General features: G+C 37.4%; 3 protein-coding genes across 6 annotated transcripts; 1 reads left to right on the forward strand and 2 right to left on the reverse strand.

Moving 5' to 3' along the window:
• Window positions 1-1,286: 1,286 nt before the first annotated feature.
• On the reverse strand, window positions 1,287-10,323 carry LOC137721772 (histidine--tRNA ligase, chloroplastic/mitochondrial). 4 transcript variants are annotated; one of them, XR_015961581.1, is made up of 12 exons: window positions 9,731-10,323; window positions 9,531-9,619; window positions 9,239-9,368; window positions 8,965-9,057; window positions 8,660-8,734; window positions 8,010-8,127; window positions 4,756-4,898; window positions 3,954-4,082; window positions 3,575-3,738; window positions 3,299-3,487; window positions 2,303-2,428; window positions 1,287-1,725 (listed from the first exon to the last, which is right to left on the reverse strand). XR_015961581.1 is itself a non-coding variant. In XM_068460791.2 (10 exons), the coding sequence occupies exons 1-10, from the start codon at window positions 10,121-10,123 to the stop codon at window positions 3,349-3,351; spliced, it is 1,473 nt and encodes a 490-aa protein (XP_068316892.1). In that variant the 5' UTR covers window positions 10,124-10,323; the 3' UTR covers window positions 3,200-3,348. The 4 variants fall into 4 exon arrangements, 1 of the variants encoding a protein (XP_068316892.1); XR_011066715.2 differs by having other exon boundaries at window positions 1,423-2,428; XR_015961582.1 differs by lacking the exons at window positions 1,287-1,725; window positions 2,303-2,428 and adding an exon at window positions 2,824-3,053.
• Window positions 10,324-15,045: 4,722 nt separating this feature from the next.
• On the forward strand, window positions 15,046-18,739 carry LOC137722598 (Heavy metal transport/detoxification superfamily protein). Its single transcript, XM_068461640.2, has 5 exons — window positions 15,046-15,204; window positions 15,307-15,457; window positions 16,004-16,272; window positions 16,408-16,486; window positions 17,876-18,739. The coding sequence occupies exons 1-5, from the start codon at window positions 15,196-15,198 to the stop codon at window positions 18,406-18,408; spliced, it is 1,041 nt and encodes a 346-aa protein (XP_068317741.1). The 5' UTR covers window positions 15,046-15,195; the 3' UTR covers window positions 18,409-18,739.
• A 4,043-nt stretch (window positions 18,740-22,782) lies between these two features.
• Window positions 22,783-24,162, reverse strand: LOC148697470 (uncharacterized). The gene has a single exon (XM_088691932.1). The coding sequence runs from the start codon at window positions 24,160-24,162 to the stop codon at window positions 22,783-22,785; it is 1,380 nt and encodes a 459-aa protein (XP_088548058.1).
• Between the last annotated feature and the right edge of the window lie 239 nt (window positions 24,163-24,401).

The raw sequence follows: 24,401 nt of genomic DNA on the forward strand, positions 1-24,401 counted from the left end.
CACAATTATAAAATTGAAAAAAGTAAATACTTCTGCCATCTTTTATTTGTTTTGGAGAAAACTTAAAATGTGTTCACTAACACGTATGAAATTAAAAAATGAAAAATATGTGGCTTTGCAATCCATGATCCAATATCTGAAAAATCTGAAGTTTGATTGATCAGAAGGAGGTAATCGATCTTTTTCTCATTCCTACTCTCCCCTACTTTTGACTTCTCCAATTCACGATGACTTTTCTTGTTTCATATGAGAAAATAAGTCATTGGCTTTTTCCAATGAGATAACAAACATGTTGCCAATATTGGAATGACACTTTTCCGTCTTTTTTTATGTCGTCAAATGTCTCCAATTTCTAATTTTGAGCAGTTGAATAATTAAGATTCATAAATCCATCATCTCAACCAATTTCCCCCGACACATTTGAGTAACGTTGTATGCAAAACAAACGTTTGGCCCGCGAGGGGGAGTTGTAAAATGCCACAAAACTAGCGCATCTAGCTAGGAAAATGCCACAAAAGCAGAGAACTGAGCCATCGGACGTGGTCACAGCGGCAGTAGTGACGGATCTGCCCGTATTGAGACACTGCCAAGACAAAAGAAAAAAAAGGTGAAAACGACCAAAAACAGCAGAGGAAAGTAGGGAAAAAAATAAAGGGTTTTGGGCCATAAATAGAAAGCACATAACTATCGAGGATAATGATGCATGGAGGGCCATAAATAGAAAGCACCTAAATATTCTCGGCCGATCAAAACTTCAAACAAGAATGGCGTTGAGATCGGAGACGTGGTTGCTTATGAGCGCGGTGCTTGCTGCTCGCTGTCAAATTTGGATGTTGATGGAGATTTAGATATAATTGCAAGGCTAAATCGAATAATCGGCCTTCATGGTGATTAGATATTCAAAAGATAACCTTTGCGGTAAAAAAATTAACTAAACCTATGAACCTCACGTGCAGCCCTTTGACAGTGACTTGACAGGAATTTTATTTTGGGGCTTATTTCCTAACAGTTTTCCCCACAACAGTTATTCCTAATTTTTTTTCACCACAAGGGCTATCTTCTGAATGTCGTATCACCACGAAAACTATTTATCGGATTTCAAAACACCCATGTGGGGGCTTGAGATTAGTGCCACTACGGATTTCCTTTATAGGCTGCAAATCTGCACAAGAAAATATGCCTTATCACCGGTTACAAACTTATATACAATTATTGGACTATCTCTTATCACGTGAGTCGTGTCACGTGATGAGAGCAATCAACGCATGGTCATATACAACCGGTGATACCCAATAATGCTCAAATACAACTGGTAAAGCACAGGTTCATCAAATTTATGTGTTTCATACAGAAATTTTTTAGGCAAATTCACACCACAAAAAAAAACAAAAAAAAAAAGCACTCCAGAGTCATGCTATCATCTCAATGCAAGGGGATCATACTTTATATTTCCAATGTGCCGATGACAACTTTAAACAATGGATCGTTCACAGGAAACCAACGATACATAAAATCTGTCAGAAGTTAACGTTTGTATCTACTTTCGGTGCACGTTATAACATTTACTAGACCTCAGAAAACAATGTTTTATTTGACTGTACTTGTGTCCAGCAGTCTGATTTGGGCACAACAATTGCTGTATTTACATATGGTCACCAGCAACATACTCACCCTCTGTAATTTCAAATTCTCGTCTTAACTGCTCGATGTTTCCTCCTCTACTACCTTAAAATTTATTCATGTAAAACCCAAATTCTGAATGGCAATACCACCGTAACCAGGATTGTAAAATTGCAAATATATTCGGTGTTCCTTAACAGATAAGATGCAACAGTAATGAAGAAACAACTACTTGGGACAACATAATTTACTGGTTGACCTTACATACTGCAAGAGCAGGGCATGGAGAAAACCCTTAAATGACAATGTGGGATGCAAAGGCCGAACCACGGTGGAAGATATGGATCTTGCACTCAGTGCTAGCCTATGGGTTTGGAGATTTGTCTTTGTGAGAAACTTAGCAGTGAGCACATGGTCTGACCTAATAATTTTGCCACCTGAAATAATCTTTTCTGGATCTGAACTTATAAATTCCTACTACAATCCAGACCCAAAAATAAAAAACTTCCTCCCACACTATCCTATCCAAGCAAATCTCTTCAGGCAAATGACCCAAAGAAGTCATTCTCTAGGGTATGAGTATTTTCAAATTGCTCTAAATCGGCTAACAAAGACCAGTCTGAATTAAAAAGAAATGACTGAATATAGAAAATCGACTTTCTGAAAGGAAAGATCACAGTACCTAGACGATTCGGCAGAGCATTATCTGGAAGACTTCAAGTCATCTGCACGTTCTTCTTCGTCAGGAAGACACACTGGGTCGCATTCTTCTTCTACTCTGAGCAACCATTACCATTCTAAACACAATCTGCACTATCAAGGTGGCAGGTCTCACATAAAACAAAGTTCTCTAAATTTTCTCGTCTTTCAAAAACTTGAATTTAGAGGAAAGAAAATTGTACAATGCAGGTCCCTTCATTCTGTATATGGTTAGAGAATGTCATGTCACTCAATCAAACTAAAGCAGCAATCATAGGGCTTCTAGAGGCCACTGAAAATCTTGTAAATACCATGAAGCAAAATCATAATGTCAAAGCATCAAGGAAACAAGTCTCGAATAGGTGAAAGGTATCTTGAGTTTTCAAAAAGATAAAATGCAATCCAAGAGGCAATAAACGAATGCTATTTCCACACGAGGAACAGAACCCAACCAAAACGTTACAGGAAATGAAATGGCTAATAAGACCTTACATAAGTACAAAGAAGACAAAATTATCTTTCATACCCATTCAAAACAGTTACAAATGCAATATCTATTGTCAAAATATCACATATTTGCCTTCATTAACAATCAAACAGAGTTTAAATCAGCAGACAGAGCACTGCGAAAAGATTAACTATTGCCTCCAATCTGTATGCTAGTTATCTTAATACAGGATAAAATCTTGAGACTGATAAATGGGATGTTTATGCTGCACTGCACTATCTACAACCTGCTATTCCAAACAGATCATTTGTTCGTACTTCATATAGGAATATGCTAATTGTCATAATTTCTTAGTATTTGTTCAAATGAACATGACAAATCCGAACAAATAAATTAATGAATAGAACCATCGAAAAAAATGGTTACATGAGCTTTATCATGATCAACAAGACAAAAATCAGCTATTCCATTAACATTCTGACCAAAAAATTTTGTAAGTACATAATGGAGACAATTATAAACTGAACCTACCTACAAAGATAAAAGTAAACCATACAACCTCCAAATAACCAAACTTCTTATCACTCTAGTTCATCAAGTTTGATCTCATGTTGTTCACCAGAAGAAAGGACTTTCACACTCACCATACCCCTCTGCCACTCTGATTCTCCCACCAATATTAACCTATTAGCATTTATCCGTGCTGCACGCTTGAATACCCTGACAGAGAACAAATTCAAATAACATATTGGAAACACAGTGATTGATATAGAAATCTACAAGCACCTCTAAGGGGGCAGGAAATACCATTTAAGCGGTTTGTTCTCCAAGACTAAATCAACACTTTGACCTTTCCCCCTGAGTATGGTGGCAACTGTTGCAGCTGCTTCTTTAAGTCCAGGATCAAGAGCACACACAATGTTCTCTACTTGCAGGCTCAGTTCCGGCAGAAGGCCCTTCTCCTTAAGCAACTGTAATCCCCACAAGAAAATATCAAATAGATGGCAAACCAAAAAAAATTGGGATAAAGAAAAAAAATTAGTGGCTAAGAATGAAGAATATTTAAATACTAGGAGCGTTATCCAAAACATAAATTCAATTCTAGTAGGTAAAAAACTTCATAAAGCAAGGAATAGGATATATATATATATATATATATATATATATTACATAAGTTTAAACTTACTTCCACTATGACGGCATCACCAAATCCAAATCCACAAGCAGGAATGTCATCACCACCAAAAGTAGAAAGCAAGCGGTCATATCGCCCACCACCACAAATGGCTCGTAACTTTCCTCCTCTATCAAAACCCTGAAAATAAAATTTATTTGTCAGGAACTATTTTCTGCAGTGACAAAATTGGAAGCAATTTTATATACATACAAGGGAGATCTAATCACCATAATTAAGTAAACATGCATACATAAAAACAGTATGTCATATGGCTGCTTATTTTGTCTGTCACCAGCACAAAAGTTTGTGTTACACATAGGCACAACAATGCAGAAGTTCCAGTATGTTCTACATCTGAAATTTTAGGAGGACAAATTTTCACGTCACTTTTCAGTTGTTTCATAAGTAATGACAGTATTACAACCAACTTTTCACTTCACACCGAACAGAACTCTAAAATGTTCCAGTGTAGTATTTGACAAATGCTACTAAATTTTGCTCACAGATCAGTTAAATGCATTTCAGTACTTCCAAATTCATAAATGTATAAACTGGCAGTGAGATAATGTCCAGAAACTACATCCAAAGCAGACTGATGCCCAAAATAGACACGCAGTAGCATATATGATCCCCAGGACATTATTCGCACACAAAAAGGTAATACCAGATTATAAAGAAATATCATCAACTACCAGGAGCAATAAACAACTAAAGAAAATGGAAATGATGGTAGAACTCAAATCATTCTACGAACATGACTAATACCTGCAATGTCAAAATTTTAGGAGGGAAAACACATGGAAATCCTAACCTCGAAAACAATACCAGTGTAGTAGGCAAGGCCACGAACAATAGAAGCATCAAACTGGATCCATTCAGAATAACCAAATTTGTCAGCAAGAGAGAATAGCTGCTTCAAATCAGCAACTGCTTCCCGAGCATCTCCAAGAACCTCTACATAAGAAAACATTGAAAGCATATTAATAATTGCCCCATCACCTTGGAAACTCTACTCACAAATGATTGACAAAATAATCCGACTACTCTTTGAAAAAATTATACAGTTCCATTTATTGTGGTCGCAATTCATGTTAACTCAAGTCTGAACCCACCTCCTCACTATCCTTTCCCACTTTCAAGTCTCAACATTCTTTCACTTCTCTCTGATCTACGAGTAACTACTAACTCCTGAATTCATCATCACCGTTACCCAAGATAATTGTCTATTTCTCTCTCTATTCATTTCTTATAGAGGCACACCTTAAATAATTCCTTTTTCTCATCTAATAAGTGTTTATCCACCTTCACCTAATATACGAAAGCTTAGTTAAGCATTATCATTTTCAATATCTATGTTACATTATATTATCTTGTTACCTTCACTAATGTTCCTCGACCATCAAGAGTACTTGTAATTTCTAGCAGTTAAAGCTTTTGCGTTTAGCTTTTTAACAAACAAATATCACAATGGTTAGTAAAATAAATCATTTGTACAAAAGTTCACTGATCGTAAGAGAACTGGTTAAAAATTTTGATTATTTCAGAACAAGTGCTTGGGAGAAACACGAGTCTCAGACAATCTCAGGCAATCAAATCGGGTTCATGCCAGGACGCTTGACTATGGAGGCAATCTCTCTCTTACAAAGATCAATGAAATGATATAGAGATATGCAAAAGGATTTACACAAGATGAAAAAGCGTATGATAGGATCCCAGAGAACTTCTTTGGAGGATTCTAGAGAAGAAAGGAGTGCAAGTAGAATATATCCAAGCAATAGAGGATATATATATGATGGAGAAAGGACTATATAAGAACTCATGAAGGACAAATTGAAAGTTCCCATAACCATAGGGTTATACCAAGGCTCAGCATTAGGTCCTTACTGTTTTGCATTGGTAGTGGATGAGGTAATGGGACATATTCAAGATATATCCCTGGGTTGCTTTTCGCAGATGATATAGTGCTAATAGATGAAACGTAGAAGGGCGTAAATGTGAAGCTTAACCTTTGGCAAGAGGTGTTGGAATCTAAAGGTCTTCACCTCAGTACGTTGAAGACAAGTATATGGAGTGCAAGTTCAGTGGGATTGGGGTCAAATGAGATAGGGTTAAGGATTGGAGATCAAAAAGTACCAAAGAGTGAACGCTTTCACCATCTTGGATCTGTCTTGCTAAAGAACGAAGAACTAGATGGAGATCTTAACCATAAAATATAAGGAAACTAATGAAAAAGGCTTGAAAACTTTGAGTTTTAATGATAAGAACAAAATAAAGGGTAAAGTGAACAGTATGAGGATTGACTTTTTAGTGTAAAAATATGGTTTTTTGTTAAAGTGAACAGTACCGGAAGCTTTTCGTTAAAGTTCCCTAGAATATAAGCTGATGGATTAAAAGGAAGAGTGAATCCAGTGTGTTGTACGATTTTCATAAGCCAGAAAAGCTCAAGAAATTTTTTTATAGTATGGCAATAATGCTAGCAATGCTTTATGGCACAAAACGTTGGGTGGTCAAGCATCACCACGTGCAGAAAAAATGTGTAGCGGAGATGCGAATGCTTCACTGGATGTGTGGTACATGAGAAATGACATAATTAAGGACGAGGATATCTGTGCTAAAGTATAAGCAGTTGTAATTGAAAATAAGATGAGAGAAAAGTGGTTAAGGTGGTTTGAACATGTGAATCGAGGACCTACAGATGCTCCATTTAGAAAATGCAATTATGAGATAAAGGCTCAGGTCAAAAGGGATAGAGGAAGACCTGAAAAGACTTGGAACGAGACTTTAAAAGACATGGAGTACTTGGAGCAAACGGAAGACTTGGTGGAAAACCAAGTTCAGTGGCATTCTAGGATTCATACAGTTGACCCCACTCAGGAATAAGACTTTGTTGTTATTGTTGTATTTTGGAATAAGTACTACTTACCAAAGGTTCCCATCGGCATACTAAAACTTTTCGTAAATTTTATCCAATCTATAGTCTAATAATCTACTATCAAACTTACAAGTGATGTCATTGCTAAGCCAATGTTTTAAAAACGTGCCCCAAGGCGCGACTAGGCGGCTTTGGAGGCGGGGTAGGGGTGACAACATCTATGCCCTGTGGGAGTAGGCGAAAACTCACCTAGACATGGTCGAGGTGTGCGTTAGGTAGTACTGGGCGTTTTCTTTTTTATAAAACTTCTCAGCCTTCTTCGTTCGACCCTCGAGTCCTCGACAACCTTGCGTTGTTCTTCTTCTTGTGAAACACTAAAACCCTCCCTTATCTTCTTCGCGCGATACCACCAACCGAGTAGCACCGCCACGACCCAGAAAAAAGGGAAAGTGAGCGTTGTATGTGGACTATATTAATGTTGCAAAATGAGTGGATACTGGCAAGAGAGAGAGAGAAGAGAGAACGTATGAGTGAGAGAGTGTACAGAGGGAAAGAGAGTGGGTAGGGGATGTATGTTGGACCATATTAATGTTGTAAAATGAGTGGATATTAACGAGGGAAAGACTTTTTTTTACCATTTTTATTTCAATGTATGTGGACCATATTTGGATGAATGATTTCTTTTTTTGCACGTTTTTGAGTTAAACTTGTTTATGACTTGTGCACTTTTGAACAACAAACAATATTTTTATACAAAATATTATAATTTATATATGTAACTATATATAATATATATTTATATATAGATTATAAATTTTAGGTCCCGTGATGCTTCGCCTCATGCCTCAAGGCTCTCGCCTACGCAGGGCTATCCATGAAACACCTCGCCTACACCTTCGCATTTTAAAACATGGGTTGTACTACACAAAAGCAACCTTTTTTAATCAATTGAAAATTTGCCTCTATGCAGCACAAAAAGTTTTGATCTACAAGGGCGTGAGCCGTGTAGGATACCGAAATATTTAACATACCCTCTTACAAGTTTATATGCAATCAGCTGGATATTTGTGCTGATCTGAGTATACATACGATATATTTTCACATCTTGGAGAGGGGGAAACACGGTTATTTTACCTTTTATTGCCAAAAACTTATATATAAATACTTTCTGAATCAATATTGTTAAGACCAACCTTCCAGCTTTGTCAATGACTTTATGGAAAGAATTTGCAATAACTGTTCAATAGCCTCTTCTGATACACCAGCAGATTTCAACTCATTTTTTATATCATCCACTGGAATCTTCTCTATCTGTTTACAATTCAAATCAAGAAAAGAATTAGAAACTTGTAACAAAAGTCTATATTTTTTGTTAGGGTATATGATCATGCATAAGAAAATGGAGAAAATATTGTAAAGAAAATATCATATTCATTGTACTATCAGGCTAAGAGCAAGACTAGATTCTAGATCCAAAATGCGTACAAAGTTCAAGGACTCTCACCATAAAAGGCACATGTAGACACTATACTCATACATATGTGCACATACAAAAGCAGAACATCATACTACAATTATTGAATGTAAAAGGAACTTAAATATATCGACATGAACTAGCAACTAGCATACTTCAAAGCAATAATTTGAAAGAACTTTTTCAAAATCTAATAAGTCAAAGTTATTAAACTAACAAATAATCTTAGTTTTTCTTCTCAGGAATGTATAATCAAACAAATACAATGCCATCCTGGCTTTCACATCATAATTTTTTTTAAAAGAACAATAGTAAAAACCCAGAACATAATTAGCTGCAATCCAAAACTTGCAACCTTTCACAATTTACCTTGTCTATGATGATGCAAACTTTGCCAAATAAAGATTCGGGTATGGAATAGCGCCTCAGTACTTCTTGTAAAACCTATAATGTAGAAATGTTAGGCCAATAGGCAGTAGTCATAAAATCAAAAATTTTAGTATTTAAAAATGACATGAAAACTCATTCAGAACAAACAGTGGGAGAGCTTTTCCAAAATAATTGGATGTGTCAGTTTCTTTTTCGATAAGCAACTTGAGAATCATTTGGTAATACGATGTCAAAGACCTCTGAATCAAGTAGCTTAAGTTCATGTCATGAAATACCATCCACACCTTACGACTTGAAACCTTAAATCCAACATCTGATGCCGTAATTCCTAATCGCTTGAAGAAAGTGACAATTGAAGAAATAAGTTCTGCTTCAGCCTAGCACATGAAGATAAAAAATAAAAAATAAAACTAAAGCTTGTTAGAGAAATGCATATAACACAACATACACAAATACAACATCATCTGAAACAGATTGAAATTTCAATCAATGCAAGAGTAAGAGGTATCACAAAAAATCGAATAATCATATAGCGATGCAGCGGAATCAGCTCCATACCGTAACCTCAGGTACACCAATAATATCCATATTCCACTGGTAATGCTCCCGACGCCGCCCCCTTGTCATCCTCTCGTACCGCCAACACTGCCCAACCGCAAACCATTTCAATGGCAGGGACAGAGATTTTCTGGACAGGAAAAAACAAGGAGATCAAAATTTTTGGCTTCCGCACCTGGATATAAACAAATCACAGAATAAATAATAAATCTATAGATACACATTATACACTTGTACAACCAAGTCTTTAACTAGCAAAGTAACACGATCAGCAGAATCAGAATCGCAGTACCCTTTCTGTATCACCAGCCTGGCCAAAGAAGGAGTGAGCTCCGGCCTCAACGCGACGCGACGATTGCCTCGATCTTCGAAGCAATACAGCTACACAATACAGTGCAATGTAGGTATATGAATATATACATTTATATATGTATGTATGCAATTCAAATTCAAGCAATGCAGGTAAAAGAAACGCTGAGAAAATCAGCATACCTGGTCACGAATCTCCTCCCCTGCTTTTCTGATAAACAGCGCCTCCGTCTCCAGAACCGGAAAGTCGACCTCTTCGAAGCCGAACAGCCGCGAGACCTCTCTGAAATTGTAGAAGAGCCAGTTTCGGAGGCGCATATCTTCGGGCGGGAAGTCCCTGGTGCCCTTGGGAGGGTTAACGTCGATCTTTTGGAGGTCATCGGTGGCCGGCGCCGGAGATAGAGCCCCGACGCGATCGCCTCCGGTGGCATTGGGGGTGAGAGAAGAAGCGGCCGGGGAGAGTAAAGAGAGGGGTCTAGGGTTTGGGGTGAGAGGGAGTTTGGGGAGGGGCAGTCGAAGAGCGCGAGTGAAGGGCTTGTGGAAGATAAGGAGGGAAGACGAGACTGCAGAGACCATGGCGACGGTGGTGAGGGCTCGATTGTCTTTTCGGCTACTTGGGTCTTTGGTTGTTTTGATAAAAACGCAGAGGAATAGGTTGAAATCAACGTATGGATTTGGCGGGGGCCCAAATTGAATAGTGAAGGCCCAAATATTTTTAGTAGGATGCCAAACAAACCATTTTTTTTTTTAGAAAAAAATGGAGTTAGGCCCGATCCTCGAGGATTGAGGAACACCTTCTCAAGGAACCTCGCGGCCAACTTACAGAGTTTCTTGCTTTGATTAGAACCATTTATATTATAAATTAATATATAAAAATTATTTTTACAAAATCTATATTTGAAATTGTTTAATTGAATAGTATAAAAATAAATAGTCAGTATCGTTAAAAGTGTGACGAGTCATATATTTATTTACTACAATTGACTCACCAAACAGCTTTAGTTTTCATTGGTTTTGTTTAGAGATGATCTTTGTTGAGGCTCAAAAATGTCTTAAAAGTCCCCCAACAATCTTTCTAGAATAATTTATGATATTAACGATTCTGATTATAAGTACGAAGTTTCGTAAATCAATCACAACGTATCTTGAGGAGAACTCCTCCTCAATATTAACAAATCAAGATTATCTTGTTTTTCTTTTTAAAAATCATCCTAGTGTGTATTCCAAATTTTCATTCTAAGGTTGAGATATCATAGCCCACAATATAAACATTCCTTAAATTTTTAATTTGTCACACATAACATGACGTAGCATTATTCTAACATTATATGTTATAGTTCCTTATGCGTTAAATTCCTGGCTCTCTATTGTTCAGTCAATCATGCTTATTCAAAAATAAAAATAAAATAAAATCCTCGAATACTATTGATCGTAATTTTTTCAAAAAAAAAAATGATGACATTAAGGAGTGAGAAAATAATTGCAAAATAGAGTGAGAAAATAATTGCGAAGTCGTTAGTGGAATTTATAACATTTCACTTATAAATAGAAAAAATATATAATACTAAGTGGCATATCGACTTTATGTTAATACATACATATATATATATATATATGTATATAATTCTCATCAATATCACCATTCATGTTTATCACGCGTCATATTATATATTATTTTCTCGATTGTTCATGAAACACGCATGTGCATCCAAATTTCAACCACTGCATACATATGCACCGACCCATTTCATAATATTTAAATTTCATTTTTTTGACGTTTCTAGATGAATGATCAAAACAAAATACAATGTAGTACATTGTAGTACTCTTCTCAACAGGTACTACTCTCTTCTGGCATGCTTCAAAGCAAAAATATCATTCTCTAGATAAATTAGCTTCACCTACTTAATGAAAATTAGGCAATCATATTTCGTTTAGGCATTCACTTTCCATAGGTCATGTTCAAAATGATGATTACCATTAGTTAATCGTACTCGTAAGCTACTAAGGGTAAGAATAATCGTCCAGGTCTTATTGTGAAACAAAAAAACCGCCCCAAGTCTAAAAAAAAAAAAAAAAAAAAAAGAAGAAACCTCCGGTACACCACCGGGCATAGTCTCTGGAGCCTTTCTTCTATTTCTCGAATTCTTTGGGTGGTAGCTTGCTTCCAAGCCGTACCTTATATAAAAGTTGTTTATAATTTGACGTGTATTAATTTATGCATGTCATTTTCTTTATGAAATTTGAACTCAAAATGTTTCTTGATTATTTGACGTGTATTAATTTATGCATGTTATTTTCTTTATGTTATCAGTTTAGGTCGGATGTCCCAAAGAAAATAACAAAAATTTTATTCGTTTAAATGTAAATGCAATAAGAGACCCACCATTAAAATGAATAAAAAATAAATTTAACTTTGATGTCATGACTCCTAATCACAAAGCTTTCAAATCCAATCAACAAATAATACTTCTATTGGATAGACATTTAATAGGATTTTGACATTTCTCTTGGAGATGCAATTAGCCCATCTCCAAAGGAGATTTCAAATTTTACACACAAAATTTAAATTTGAAGGCTTATGTGGCACATTGATCTTTTTGCAAATTTTGTTCTCCAACCAATATGTCAAATTTAAATTATTATTAATTGCATTCTTTATTTTTCATAATTGTAATCAGTATTTTTAAAACAAAAGATAATTATAAAGATTATAAAAAGACATTTATTATCCACTAAAAATAGATTTGAAGCTGCTGTCAAATTTGACAACAATTCTCTTTCCTGCCATTTAGTTGGAAAACATCAATAATGTCTTTTTTTACCATTAGTGCTGATATGGACTTTTTTAAACATTTGGAGATAGGCAATCATTTTGGTTTAGGCATTCACTTCCTTAGTTCATGTCCTAAATGATGGTTATCAAACATTTCAGTGTCTCGTTAATTGTCACTTATGAAATTCGAACTCAAAATCTTTCTTGATAATTTGATGTGTGTTAACTTATGCATGCTATTTTCTTTATGTTATCATTTCGATTAGGTCGGATGTCCCAAAGAAGTTGACATCATTTTCTTTGGCATCGGTGTCAAGTGTCCCCCATTGCTTTTCTACCCAGCTAGCAGAAGATGGCAACATATATCCCACCAGGCGTCTTAAATCCCTAACACAAGAGCCAAACTTTGTAACATCTCCCTAGCTTATCACGAGCCAACCTTCCTCATCAAGTTTCCTCCCATACCAAATGTCCTGCCAAAGCTATTTGAACTTTTAGTGGCCTTTTGGTCTTTTCAAGCTTAAGTTAACATCATTGCCAACTATTGTCAAGCACTTCTTCCTTTATCAATTTGTCTTTGATGACTATTATCAGATAGTATTAAAAACAAGTTCAACGGGATTTATTGACGCCTATATATGATTTTTGCATTTTCATTCATCATAACATGTACAATATATAATCAGAAACATTACATGTGTTATAAAAATCCGACTTTAACTTACTTTTCGTAGAGTTCAAATGTCGTTCGTTATTGTATCTATACATTTTTTTGGTTCGTTCTTTGGAACCCATAATTGGGTGTTGCGGTTTGGACTGAACTTGATAATTAACGACATATAGTTGATGTTGATGTTGTAGCCGAAACCAAATGCGACCATAATACGCAATTGGAGCATCGATTATTTAGGGTTTGGTCAATGCACGCATAATTGCATACGATGCTAAAATATATAGATTAATTTTCCAACATTGTTTTGGATTTTATTGGGAAGAGATAATGAGGTTGAATATCTAGTTAAAGTTGCACTTAAATCGAATTCTAATGGGTGATTCAGTCGTCATATGACATTGATATTGATGAAATTGAGGTTTCACTATAAAACCAATTGGCAATATGGGGAGTAGCCCAATACCATATAAGCACATAGCAAACTTTGTTCCTCACCGATGTGGGACAACTCTCAACATGCCCTCGCACGTGTGGCGGATTTTCAAGCCTACACGTGGACAACAACTCGGTGATGTCCCTCACCGATGTGGGATAACTCTCAACACGCCCCCGCACGTATGGCGGATTTTCAAGCCTACACGTGGACAACAACTGGGTGACGTGGAGGGCGAGTGGCCGTTTGGCTTCACACGAGAGCAATCCGCTCTGATACCATGATGAAATTGAGGTTTCACCATAAAACCAATTGGCAATATAGGGAGTAGCCCAATACCATATAAGCACATAGCAAACATTGTCTCTCACCGATGTGGGACAACTCTCAATAGATATTTCAACGCAGTCTTTTTGGATTGCAAACTCGAATGCTCAGTCCATATTACATCATTGGCATTGGGGTAATTCGCAAAGTTGTCTTAGGTTTAATGATTTGAGTTAAGCCGCAAAATAATCAATCATAAATCGATATCATACTCACTTTTAAGAAAAAAATTGAGATTTCTTGGTTACAAGTGATGAGTAATACAATAGACCGCAGTGCTGATGTAGACAAAGTTATTTTTTCGGCTCCTCCTCGCACATCAAAAATGTTAAAATTGAGCTATCGATCATTTTCTGAATCCTCCTCAAGCATCTAAAGACTAAAATGTCGAAAATGAGCTACTAATCTTATTCCGTTTTACATGATTACTTGCTTTAATTTGCTTCTGCATCCAATTTTCTTCACCATTCATTCATGACGTCTTAGCACGAGTTCAATTTTGTTGTAATTGTATACGTTAATAAAGTCGAGACTCCTGAAATATTTCAAATTTGCATGGCGTATAAATGAGTAATCCACCAATATACAAATGACACTGAACAAGAAGAAAATTAAACGCATTAAACTTGAATTCCTTACCTTTATTTTTTATTTTTTCAATAGAAAGACGAAAAGAAACAGATAACCTACTATGAATATTATATGAATTCATGTTGGAATTTACAACATCCCTCCTCTCAAATAATAACGGTCCAGAACTGTTTACCATTGTTTTTCATGGTGGAACTATTTAATTCACCTTAATTATGTTTAGTTCACCTTTAATTTCACTTAATTGAACAATAAAAAGGAAGGAGGTTGATTGGACACGTCAGGGTCTAGTCATAATTGGCTGACTTATCACAATGCCGTCGTATCTCAACAAACATTAGTCCAACACGGCGGCATTCTATGAAGCCTGTAGTGCAACAAGATAAATTTTCCTTGTGCGTTGAAAATACGATTTAGCACATTGGACCTTTTTTAATCAGTTTTATGAATTTTATTATTTGACTTAGTGTAACAAATCAAAATCGTGTTCTCGTGGTACTTAAAATCTATGGTGCCACAGCCCGTCTCTGCTGACCACAACCCCCATCATCATTAAACCCAATTAAATATCATACGCCCCCCAACCCCCACCCCATACTCATACCCACCACACGTCTCACATGCATACATGCACATACCCCCATACATAAACATACATAAAAATCTTTGAAAATTCCCACATTTCTCAACAAACCCACCTCCCTCCCCTCTCCCTATATATTATCATCCTCCCTACCTCTTTCCTAATTCTCCAATTCACCAATTTACCCCCCAAAAAAAAACACAAACACTCCTTGTTTGTTCTCTCTTTTCATATCGCACGCCCACGCCACCAACAACTACCACTCATGGGTGAGGTTAGTAAAAATTAATCAAAACCTTGTCATTCTTCGTCACTAGTAATAGTTTGCTCCCACCAAAGTTTTTTGTTTTAACGATGGTTCTGAATGTCCTCGCAGAAAAAGGAAGCGCCGAAGAATGACGGCGAGAAAAAGCCGGCTGACGCCGCCCCCAAGAAGGACGACGGGGTGGTCACCGTCGTTTTGAAGACCGACATCCATTGCGAGGGATGCGCCAAGAAAATCAAACGAGCCGTCAAGAAATTCGAAGGTATGTCATCACGAATTATCCACCGATTTCGATATCAAATTTTGATCACATGACAGATTTGAGCTTGTGTGTTCTTATCATTTCTGCTTTCTTAATTGGCTTTTCGGATGACGTTGGGTAGAGCAGTGTGCCCGTCGTCCCTTTCTATCAACATAATATAGAACATTGTAAAGAAAAGGTTCGGAGTTTACCAAGTTCGCCGGACTTCAGACCACACTGAGTCTCTGAGATTTTTCTTCTTCTTTTTTTTTTTTTTTTGTTTTTTTTACCGTTGAAAATTGAGTACCAAAAAAAGGTCCAAAATCGTTTCATGGAAATTGGAAGGGGACCATAAATAAATAAATATCTATTAATTTTGGATAAGAGTTGAGCCTTTTTCAGGCGTTGAAGCAAGGGAAACAGTTCACACAAATTTGACTTTAATGGCGTACATGCATTATATTCAAGCTTTAATTTGATGGTCTAACAACTATTTAAGTAACAAACACGTTTTTATTTTATTAATTGATTTTGGCTAATTTGGTACTAATTTTTGAATTAGTATAGGCGTTGAACAAGTGAAGACGGATAGTGCAGCCAACAAACTGACTGTGATTGGGAAAGTTAACCCCGCCGGGCTTAAGGAGAAACTGGAGCAGAAGATTAAGAAGAAGATCGACCTGGTCTCTCCTCAGCCCAAAAAAGATGGCGGTGGCGGTGGTGGAGACAAGAAGCCTGCCGCAGAGGGAAAGGCTGAGAAAAAGGATGATGAGAAAAAGCCAGCTGATGAGAAAAAGCCGGCTGAAGACAAAAAGCCCAAAGAGGCACCCAAAGAGGTAATTTATTGACATTCATGTATATAGTAATAGCTATGTAAATCGGCTCGAAACAGCTCGAAATTATACATTCTTTATATATTAATATATTAATTTTGCTGCTAAATTTGTTTCTTTTTTGTTGGGTGGTTTCAGAGTTCTGTGGTGTTGAAGATCAGATTGCATTGTGAGGGATGCATGCACAAGATGAAGAGTAAAATCTCCAAGTTTAAAGGTTAATTCCAATCGATTCTCGCGCCTTCCATGACTTGAAGAATAAAATATAGAATTTGGATTATATTAATTTAACTGAAAATTTAACTTTCCCCCTCCAAACTCATTTTTTGTAGCCTCTAGCCCATCATAAAATATTTATTCGAATAAAACCCAATGATTAGGATCCAACTAAGCAACTTACCAAATTAAGTTTGTATGTCCGTTTTTATATTTTTTGGATCCCTAATATACCCCTTCTAAGCTAGTATGGAAAGTTCTTGTAATTTTGTTTTAATTGATCACGTGCATTGAATTTGGCAAGGCTTTGTAGCCATGAAATATGGGTCTAGATAGAGGAATTAATTTGGAATTTTTTTTTTAATTTCTACAATAAATTTCAATTTGAATATACCCAATTTAGTGTTTATTTTCAACAATATCTATTGTTTAATTTTATGAAAATAATTTACCTACTATGAAAACAATATCAATTGTTTAATTTTATACCTACAGTATAATTACATGAAAATAGTTTACTTACTATGAAAATTAATTTTTTTGAAAACAATATCTATTGTTTAATTTTATGAAATAATTTACCTACTGTATAAGTACATGAAAAAATTTACCTACTATGAAAATTAATTTTTTGAAAACAATATCTATTATTGTTTGATTTTATGAAAATAATTTACCTACTGTATAATTACATGAAAATTAATGTGCCTACTTTTTAAATTTGTGACAAAATTAATTTACCTACGTCTTTTTATGGTATTAGTATACATAAATGTAGAATATATGTCCGTATATATTTGATCTAATTAGATTTTGGATTGGAGGAGTTCACACAATATAAAAAATATACTAAACAAATTAAATGTCTAGCAAAAAGAAATGTATAAGAGATTTGGTGGCATGATTTTGTAAATAAACACAAATTCATGGACATCTTTTATCTAACATGACATCATCTTTAAAATTTGGGTTTTATTTAGAAGTTATAATATATATGGGTTTTTGTCTAGAGTTTAAGAGTTGCAAGGGTTTAAATCTAAAGAACCCTTAATTTAATCAGAATGATGCACGCACACCACTGGCACCACGCTATTAAACTAATAATATTTTATTAGATTTTGTAAAAAGACTAATCTAGATTAATAGAAAATTAAGTCATAACGATACTTTGAATGCTGAATTTTCAAATCGGCTAAAAGCATACGAGCGTTTTTACAATATTTGTTTTTTATGATGCATGTGCGTGACGTTATAAAGATTTTAAGGACTTTGTGATAAATTTTAAAAGGTTTATGTAAAGTTTATATTTTCGTTACCAAAAGTTGTAAATATTCATGGGCAAATTTGTCATTCTATTATCTAACAAAGAAGTGGATTATGGTGTTCGCAGGTGTTAACAGTGTGAGCTTTGACGCACCCAAAGACCTGGTAATGGTGAAGGGATTCATGGATGTAAAGGAACTTGTACCCTACCTCAAAGAGAAGTTCCGGAGGGCCGTGGAAGTGGTCCCACCCAAGAAAGATGACGGCGGAGCTGCCGACAAGAAGTCAAAAGACGGCGGTGGTGACAAGAAGGAAAAGGAAGCCGCAGGAGCCGATAAGAAAGAGAAAGACGGTGCTGGTGAGAAGAAAGATAAAGCAGTCACAGCAGGTGACGGCGCCGCCGCAGGAGGAGGAGGAGGAGGAGGCGCCCCCAAGATGGAGGTGAGCAAGATGGAGTATAATGGATACCCACCTCCTTCTTACTACTGGTACGACGAAGGGCACGTTTACAACCACAACAAGTTTGTCATGGAGGCTCAAGCGCACCAGGCGCACGTTAGCCAGGGGTCCTCTAGCCATGGCTACTCTGTGCCGATGGAACACTACCCTGCGCCGCAGATGTTCAGCGACGAGAATCCGAACGGTTGTTCGGTGATGTAGAGTGCTGAACCGATTGACCGGTGGTTGGTTTGACGAAGCTTTGAAATTAAGAAAAATATTATATAGAGGGTCAAAATCGGAATTTCACAAAAAATGTATATATTACGAGATGCAGCTAATACAAGGTTTAATTGTGAGTAGGAACTGATGGGAATTTTGGACTTAAATACACGGTGTAGTAGGGTTAGACCGACCGGGCGGCCGCCCAGATGAGGCAGCCGGTTCAGATGTTGGGTTTGGTTATTGGTTAGTTTAATATAATTAAATTTTCTACTAATTTTTTAGTTGTATTTTTGATACTTTTTAATAAAGATATTAAAGCTTATCTTAATAGTCTCCTCAATTTTGAATTTTTTATTAGCAAAGTACGATATTCAGGAATTAATAAAATGTACAAAGTAAGGATAAGGTGCATAAATGAGATTCGATCAAAATTTTACCTGAGATTTCAACCCACAAACAACATCCTCAACCATACAAACAATGGAAACTACAATGGCCTTTCTTCCACTAATAGTCATGGAGTAGGTCAGGGGTATCATCCAACTATACCGCATCACTAGTTCCTCCAATACCTGAACGGGCTAGTCGGTGTGCTGCATGATTCGCGTCCCGATTTGTGTGTCTGAACTCACAGTGCCCAAGTGCTTGTAGTAAACCTTTTGTGTCTTCAATAATAGGTCCAAAAGTGGACTGATCTTCATCTGCAAGGACAAGGCTGGAGTCTCTTTCGAATATTATTCCAGCATCGGCATGGCTGCTCTGCACCAACACCAGTGCAACAAACCTCGCTGCTAAAACCTCCGCGTGCAGCGGAGATATGACATCTCTGTGCCTTCCTGAAGCCCCTGCAATAAATTTCCCTGGTGGTCTCGAATGATAGCTCTCATTCCGTCGCTCCTTGATCTTTCCTCCCATGCCCTATCAAAGTTGCATTTCAAGAAACCTGAAGCAGGAGCAATCCATTTCTGTCGCGCTTTGCACAATGATTTCCTTTAAGAGAGCATTGCCATTTTTGGAGCGTCTCCAACCATTCTTCTGCCTTATTAATAATCCCCTGCGGGTTTGGTTGAGTTCCATTTTATTGAAGTTTGAATGTCTATATTTCATTACATTAAACAAGATACAATGAAAGCTCAAATATATGAGCGGAAGAAAATGAGAAAACAGAAGCAGAAATCAAGGGACAACACTTCCTTGATTTATGCTTTACCAACAACTAAAGGTAAGGGCAATCTGCTAACAACTAAAGCAAGGTAGAAAATCCCTTGAATTAGTGAGAATGACAACTATGACAGCCATACACAACCATGACAGCCATACTTAGTTGTTAGACTGCAATGCACCATACATACACCTATGCATGCCGACTAGGGTTTGGGATTTAACTTAGACTAACCCTAGAACTTCTTCCAATACTCCCCCTCAAGCTGGATCAAAGGGATCAATTAATCCGAGCTTGGATAGGAGGTGATGAAAAGTGGTAAATGACAGTCCTTTGGTGAAGATATCTGCAAGCTGATCATGACTGCGAACGAAGTGTGTAGCAATTACCTTGGACTGCACTTGATTCCGAACATAGTGACAGTCAACTTCAATGTGTTTAGTTCGCTCATGGAAGACAGGATTTGATGCGATGTGCATTGCTGCTTGATTGTCACAATGAAGAGACATAGGTTGCGGATGAGGAAACCCTAGGTCCAAGAGTAGAGTTTTGAGCCAACTAAGTTCACATGCCGTTGATGCCATAGCACGATATTCCGCTTCTGCACTTGAGCGTGCAACCACACTTTGTTTTTTGCTCTTCCAGGTGACAAGGTTACCCCCTACGAATGTGCAAAAACCAGTGATAGACTTGCGATCGAGAGAGTTCCCTGCCCAATCTGCATCTGTATATCCTGATATCTGAGTATGACCATTATTGCGCATAAGGATCCCTCTACCAATAGAACCCTTTAGATAACGAAGCACACGGTGAACAATCTTCATGTGATATGTGTTTGGAGCATGCATGAACTGACTAACAAGGCTCACAGCATATGCTATATCAGGACAAGTGATAGTTAGGTAAATGAGCTTGCCAACCAGTCGCTGATAATACTCTATATTAGGAATGAGATCACCATGAAACTGCAGCTTCAAGTTGCTATTCAAGGGTGTCCGAGCAGGTTTACAATCTGTCATGTTTGCCTCATGAAGAAGATCAATGATGTACTTGCGCTGATTTAGAAAACAGCCCTTGTGGGAATGTGCCACCTCGATGCCTAAGAAATACTTAAGAGTTCCAAGATCTTTGATAGCAAATTTGTGACTGAGATATTGCTTAAGAGCACTAATCTCAGAAACATTATCACCTATAACAATTAGGTCATCGACATAAATAAGTACAACAAGTTTACCAGATGTGCCCGATCGCACAAATAGAGAGGAATCTGCATTGCTCCGAGAGAAACCAACTCCCTCTAGGACGTGACTGAGCTTGGCATACCATGCTCGGGAACTTTGCTTGAGTCCATAAATGGATTTATGAAGTCTGCACACCAAGTCTGGATTGTTTGATTGAGGATGACCCGGAGGGATTTTCATGAAAACTTCTTCTTCTAGTTCCCCATGTAAAAAAGCATTTTTAACGTCCATTTGGAAGAGAGGCCATGCATTGTTAATGGCAACAGATAACAGCACCCTCACTGTATTCATCTTTGCCACATGTGCAAAGGTCTCTTTGTAATCCACTCCATAAGTCTGAGTAAATCCACGAGCAACCAATCGAGCCTTGTGTCTTTCAATCGTGCCATCTGAATGGAACTTGATCTTGTACACCCATCGACTTCCTACAGCCTTCTTTCCCTTAGGAAGCTTCATGATGGTCCAGGTGTTGTTCTCGTGAAGAGCTTGAAGCTCTTCTGCCATAGCATCCCTCCATTCGCTATGTAATCTAGCTTCTTGAAAGCTTTGAGGTTCATAGGTCTTGGTAACTGTATTAAGGAAAGCAGCAAATGAAGGTGACACTTTGCTGTAATTAATAACAGAAGTCAAGGGGTGCCTGACATTATAAGTTACATAATCATTTAACTTGGGTAGGAGTCTCCTCTCACGGGAAGGATTTCGACGAACTGTGGAAGGTTGAGCCACTTGTAGTTGAGCAGTCTCTTGGTTGGAAGGACTTCTTGAGGGTTCAGATGAGATAAGTTCATCAGGGGCCACTGGCTGAGAATGGACCTCATCCAGTGTTTGGTCCCTTAAGACATCCGTTGCATCTTCTTCATATGGATATGGCATTGGAAACAAGTCAAGCATTTTCTCCCCCTCTTGAGAGTAGTCCAGAGATTGAGTGAAGTAAGGCATTGGTTCCTCAAATCTTACATCTCTTGAGACAACCATCTTCTTAGTTGTGAGATTGTAACATTTGTAACCCTTTTGAGTAGAAGAGTAGCCTAAGAAAACACATTTTGCAGCCCGTGGTTCTAGCTTGTCACGTTTCTGTGCTTGAATGTGAACAAAGCATGTACATCCGAATACCCGTAAGTGTGACAAATCTATCTGTCTGCCTTTCAGAATCTTATAAGGTGATTTAAAATTCAAGACCTTACTGGGCAATCTATTGATAAGATATGCAGCAGTAAGGACACCTTGAGACCAAAATTTTTTCGGCATGTTCGAGTGAAACATCAGTGCCCTAGTTTTTTCAAGCAGGTCTCTATTCTTCCTTTCTGCTACCCCATTTTGTTGGGGCGTTCCAACACAACTGGTTTGATGTAATATGCCATGTGTGCTTAGATAATGAGACATATTATGGGACATATATTCGGAGCCATTATCTGATCGTAAGACATGGATATTTGAATCAAATTGAGTGTTTACAAGTCTATGAAAATCTTGAAAAACTTCCAGCACTTCACTTTTAAATTTCAAAAGATATGACCAAGTTATCCTTGTGAAATCATCCACGAAGGTTACAAAGTATTTGTATCCATCAAATGACTCTAAAACTGGTCCCTAAACATCGGAATGCACGATTTCAAAAGGATTACTAGCCCTAGATAGGGAGGATGTGAAAGGTAACCTAGTGAATTTAGAAAAATGACACACATCACAAGAACTTGTAACCTTGCACAGGTTTGGAAACAAAAAGGATAAGACTTTATCAGAAGGATGTGCAAGGCGTCGATGCCAAAGTTGTTGTTCTTGAATCAGGCTTGAGGTGACATGAAAAGCCTTGGGAGTTTGAACATGCTTGGAAAGGTAGTAAAGGCCGTTTAGAAAAAAACCTTCACCAATCGTCTTCTTGGTGGTGATGTCCTGAAAAATCACAATTTTGGGAGAAAAGATGGCAGTACAATTTAGTGAGTTTGTGATTTTTCCAACAGATAAAAGCTAAAAAGGGAATGAAGGGACATAGAGGGCCTCTGACTCGACATTACTAGAGATCAAATGTATTTTTCCTTTCCCTACAACCATGGCACCCTTGCCATTAGCAACTGACACTTGGGATGGACATGAAAGTTTTTTAAAATCATACATATTTGTGGACTTGTTGGTCATATGATCAGTGGCTCCTGAATCTATAATCCAATAATCATGTATATTACCTATTTTAAGAGCAGTTGAGAATGATCGCAAGATACCTGGAATATCTTGTTGTGTCATGCCTTCTTTCCCAGCCAAAAAACCAGCAAGCTGTCCAAGTAGAGCAGCTGGTTTGTTGTCAACCTGACTGGTTGATCCTTCATTCTCCCCACCACCTTGTTTCTTGTGAAGAAAGGCAGCAAATTCATTTATCAGCATGGCCGGATTAGATGTGAACATCTGTGCTTCCTCGGAATGAGAAGTCATGGTTTTGTTTGCCTTGGGTGATGGGTTGTGTGCTCCTCTAGTGAAGCTCTTGTTGCTGTCTCTCGAGTGCTTGGGCCTTAGTTCAGGATGGAGAATCCAGCAATGGTCTCGTGTATGTCCACCAGTATCACAATAGCTACACTTCACAGTAGGTTTCTTTCCTTTATATCTTCTCTCTTCACTAGCCCTGTGGTTTGAGAAATATACCCTAGATTCTGGTATATTTGACTTTAATTCCACAGTCATGATTTTTCTGCGAGTTTCTTCCCTTTGAATAGTGGCACACACACTTGAGAAGGAGGGACGTTCAGGATTCATGAGAACATGACTCCTGAGATCTTCGTATTCAGAGCTCAAACTTGCTAGAAGCTGAAAGATTTTATCTTCCTCAGCTCTCTTGATCAACACGACAGCATCAATGGTGTGTGGCCGATAAACATTCAACTCGTTCCACATGGTGGTCAACTTGCCAAGATGATGCACAAATGAGTTCCCTTCCTGTTGTAGACTAGCAATATCCTTCTTTAGTTGGAACACTCGAGCTGCGTTGTTCTGATTCCCATACATCTCTTTGAGGTTTTTCCAGAGAACGTACGAAGATTCTGCATAGCTGAAGATTTCTGCAATTTTTCGATCCATAGAATTGAGCAGCCATGACATGACCAGCTGGTCCTTGCACAGCCAATCATTGTAACCTGATGAGGACACATTAGGCGCTGGAATCGCGCCATTAACATAACCAAGCTTCGATCGTCCTCCTAACGCAAGTGTGACAGCCCTCTCCCACGGGAGATAGTTGAACTCATTTAGTAGGACCGAACTGAGACGTTGATTTGGATTAATATCAACGTCTAGATGAGATGAAGAAGACACATCATGCGAGTTTACTTCTTCGCCTTGCACAGAGCTCCTTTCAGCCATGATGGAGAAGAAGGAGAAACAGGAAGACGATACTCAGAAGCAGATCGATGGAGATCACTGCTTTGATACCATATTGAAGTTTGAATGTCTATATTTCATTACATTAAACAAGATACAATGAAAGCTCATATATATGAGCGGAAGAAAAGGAGAAAACAGAAGCAGAAATCAAGGGCAACACTTCCTTGATTTATGCTTTACCAACAACTAAAGGTAAGGGCAATCTGCTAACAACTAAA

Source organism: Pyrus communis, chromosome 4 (assembly GCF_041283825.1).
Source record: "Pyrus communis isolate YQ-2024b chromosome 4, ASM4128382v1, whole genome shotgun sequence".
In the NCBI taxonomy this organism is placed as follows: domain Eukaryota; kingdom Viridiplantae; phylum Streptophyta; class Magnoliopsida; order Rosales; family Rosaceae; genus Pyrus; species Pyrus communis.

Excerpts from the sequence above, each read along its gene's own strand:
- LOC137721772 (XM_068460791.2), bottom strand. The coding sequence starts at position 10,123 with ATGGTCTCTGCAGTCTCGTCTTCCCTCCTTATCTTCCACAAGCCCTTC. Across the intron at positions 8,128-8,659 it reads TTTGCATCATCATAGACAAG|ATAGAGAAGATTCCAGTGGA; the intron begins GTAAATTGTGAA and ends AATTGTAAACAG. Across the intron at positions 3,488-3,574 it reads GAGAACAAACCGCTTAAATG|GGTATTCAAGCGTGCAGCAC; the intron begins GTATTTCCTGCC and ends GTTCTCTGTCAG.
- LOC137722598 (XM_068461640.2), top strand. Across the intron at positions 16,273-16,407 it reads CCAAAGAGGCACCCAAAGAG|AGTTCTGTGGTGTTGAAGAT; the intron begins GTAATTTATTGA and ends GGGTGGTTTCAG. Across the intron at positions 16,487-17,875 it reads TAAAATCTCCAAGTTTAAAG|GTGTTAACAGTGTGAGCTTT; the intron begins GTTAATTCCAAT and ends TGGTGTTCGCAG.
- LOC148697470 (XM_088691932.1), bottom strand. The coding sequence starts at position 24,162 with ATGGCTGAAAGGAGCTCTGTGCAAGGCGAAGAAGTAAACTCGCATGAT.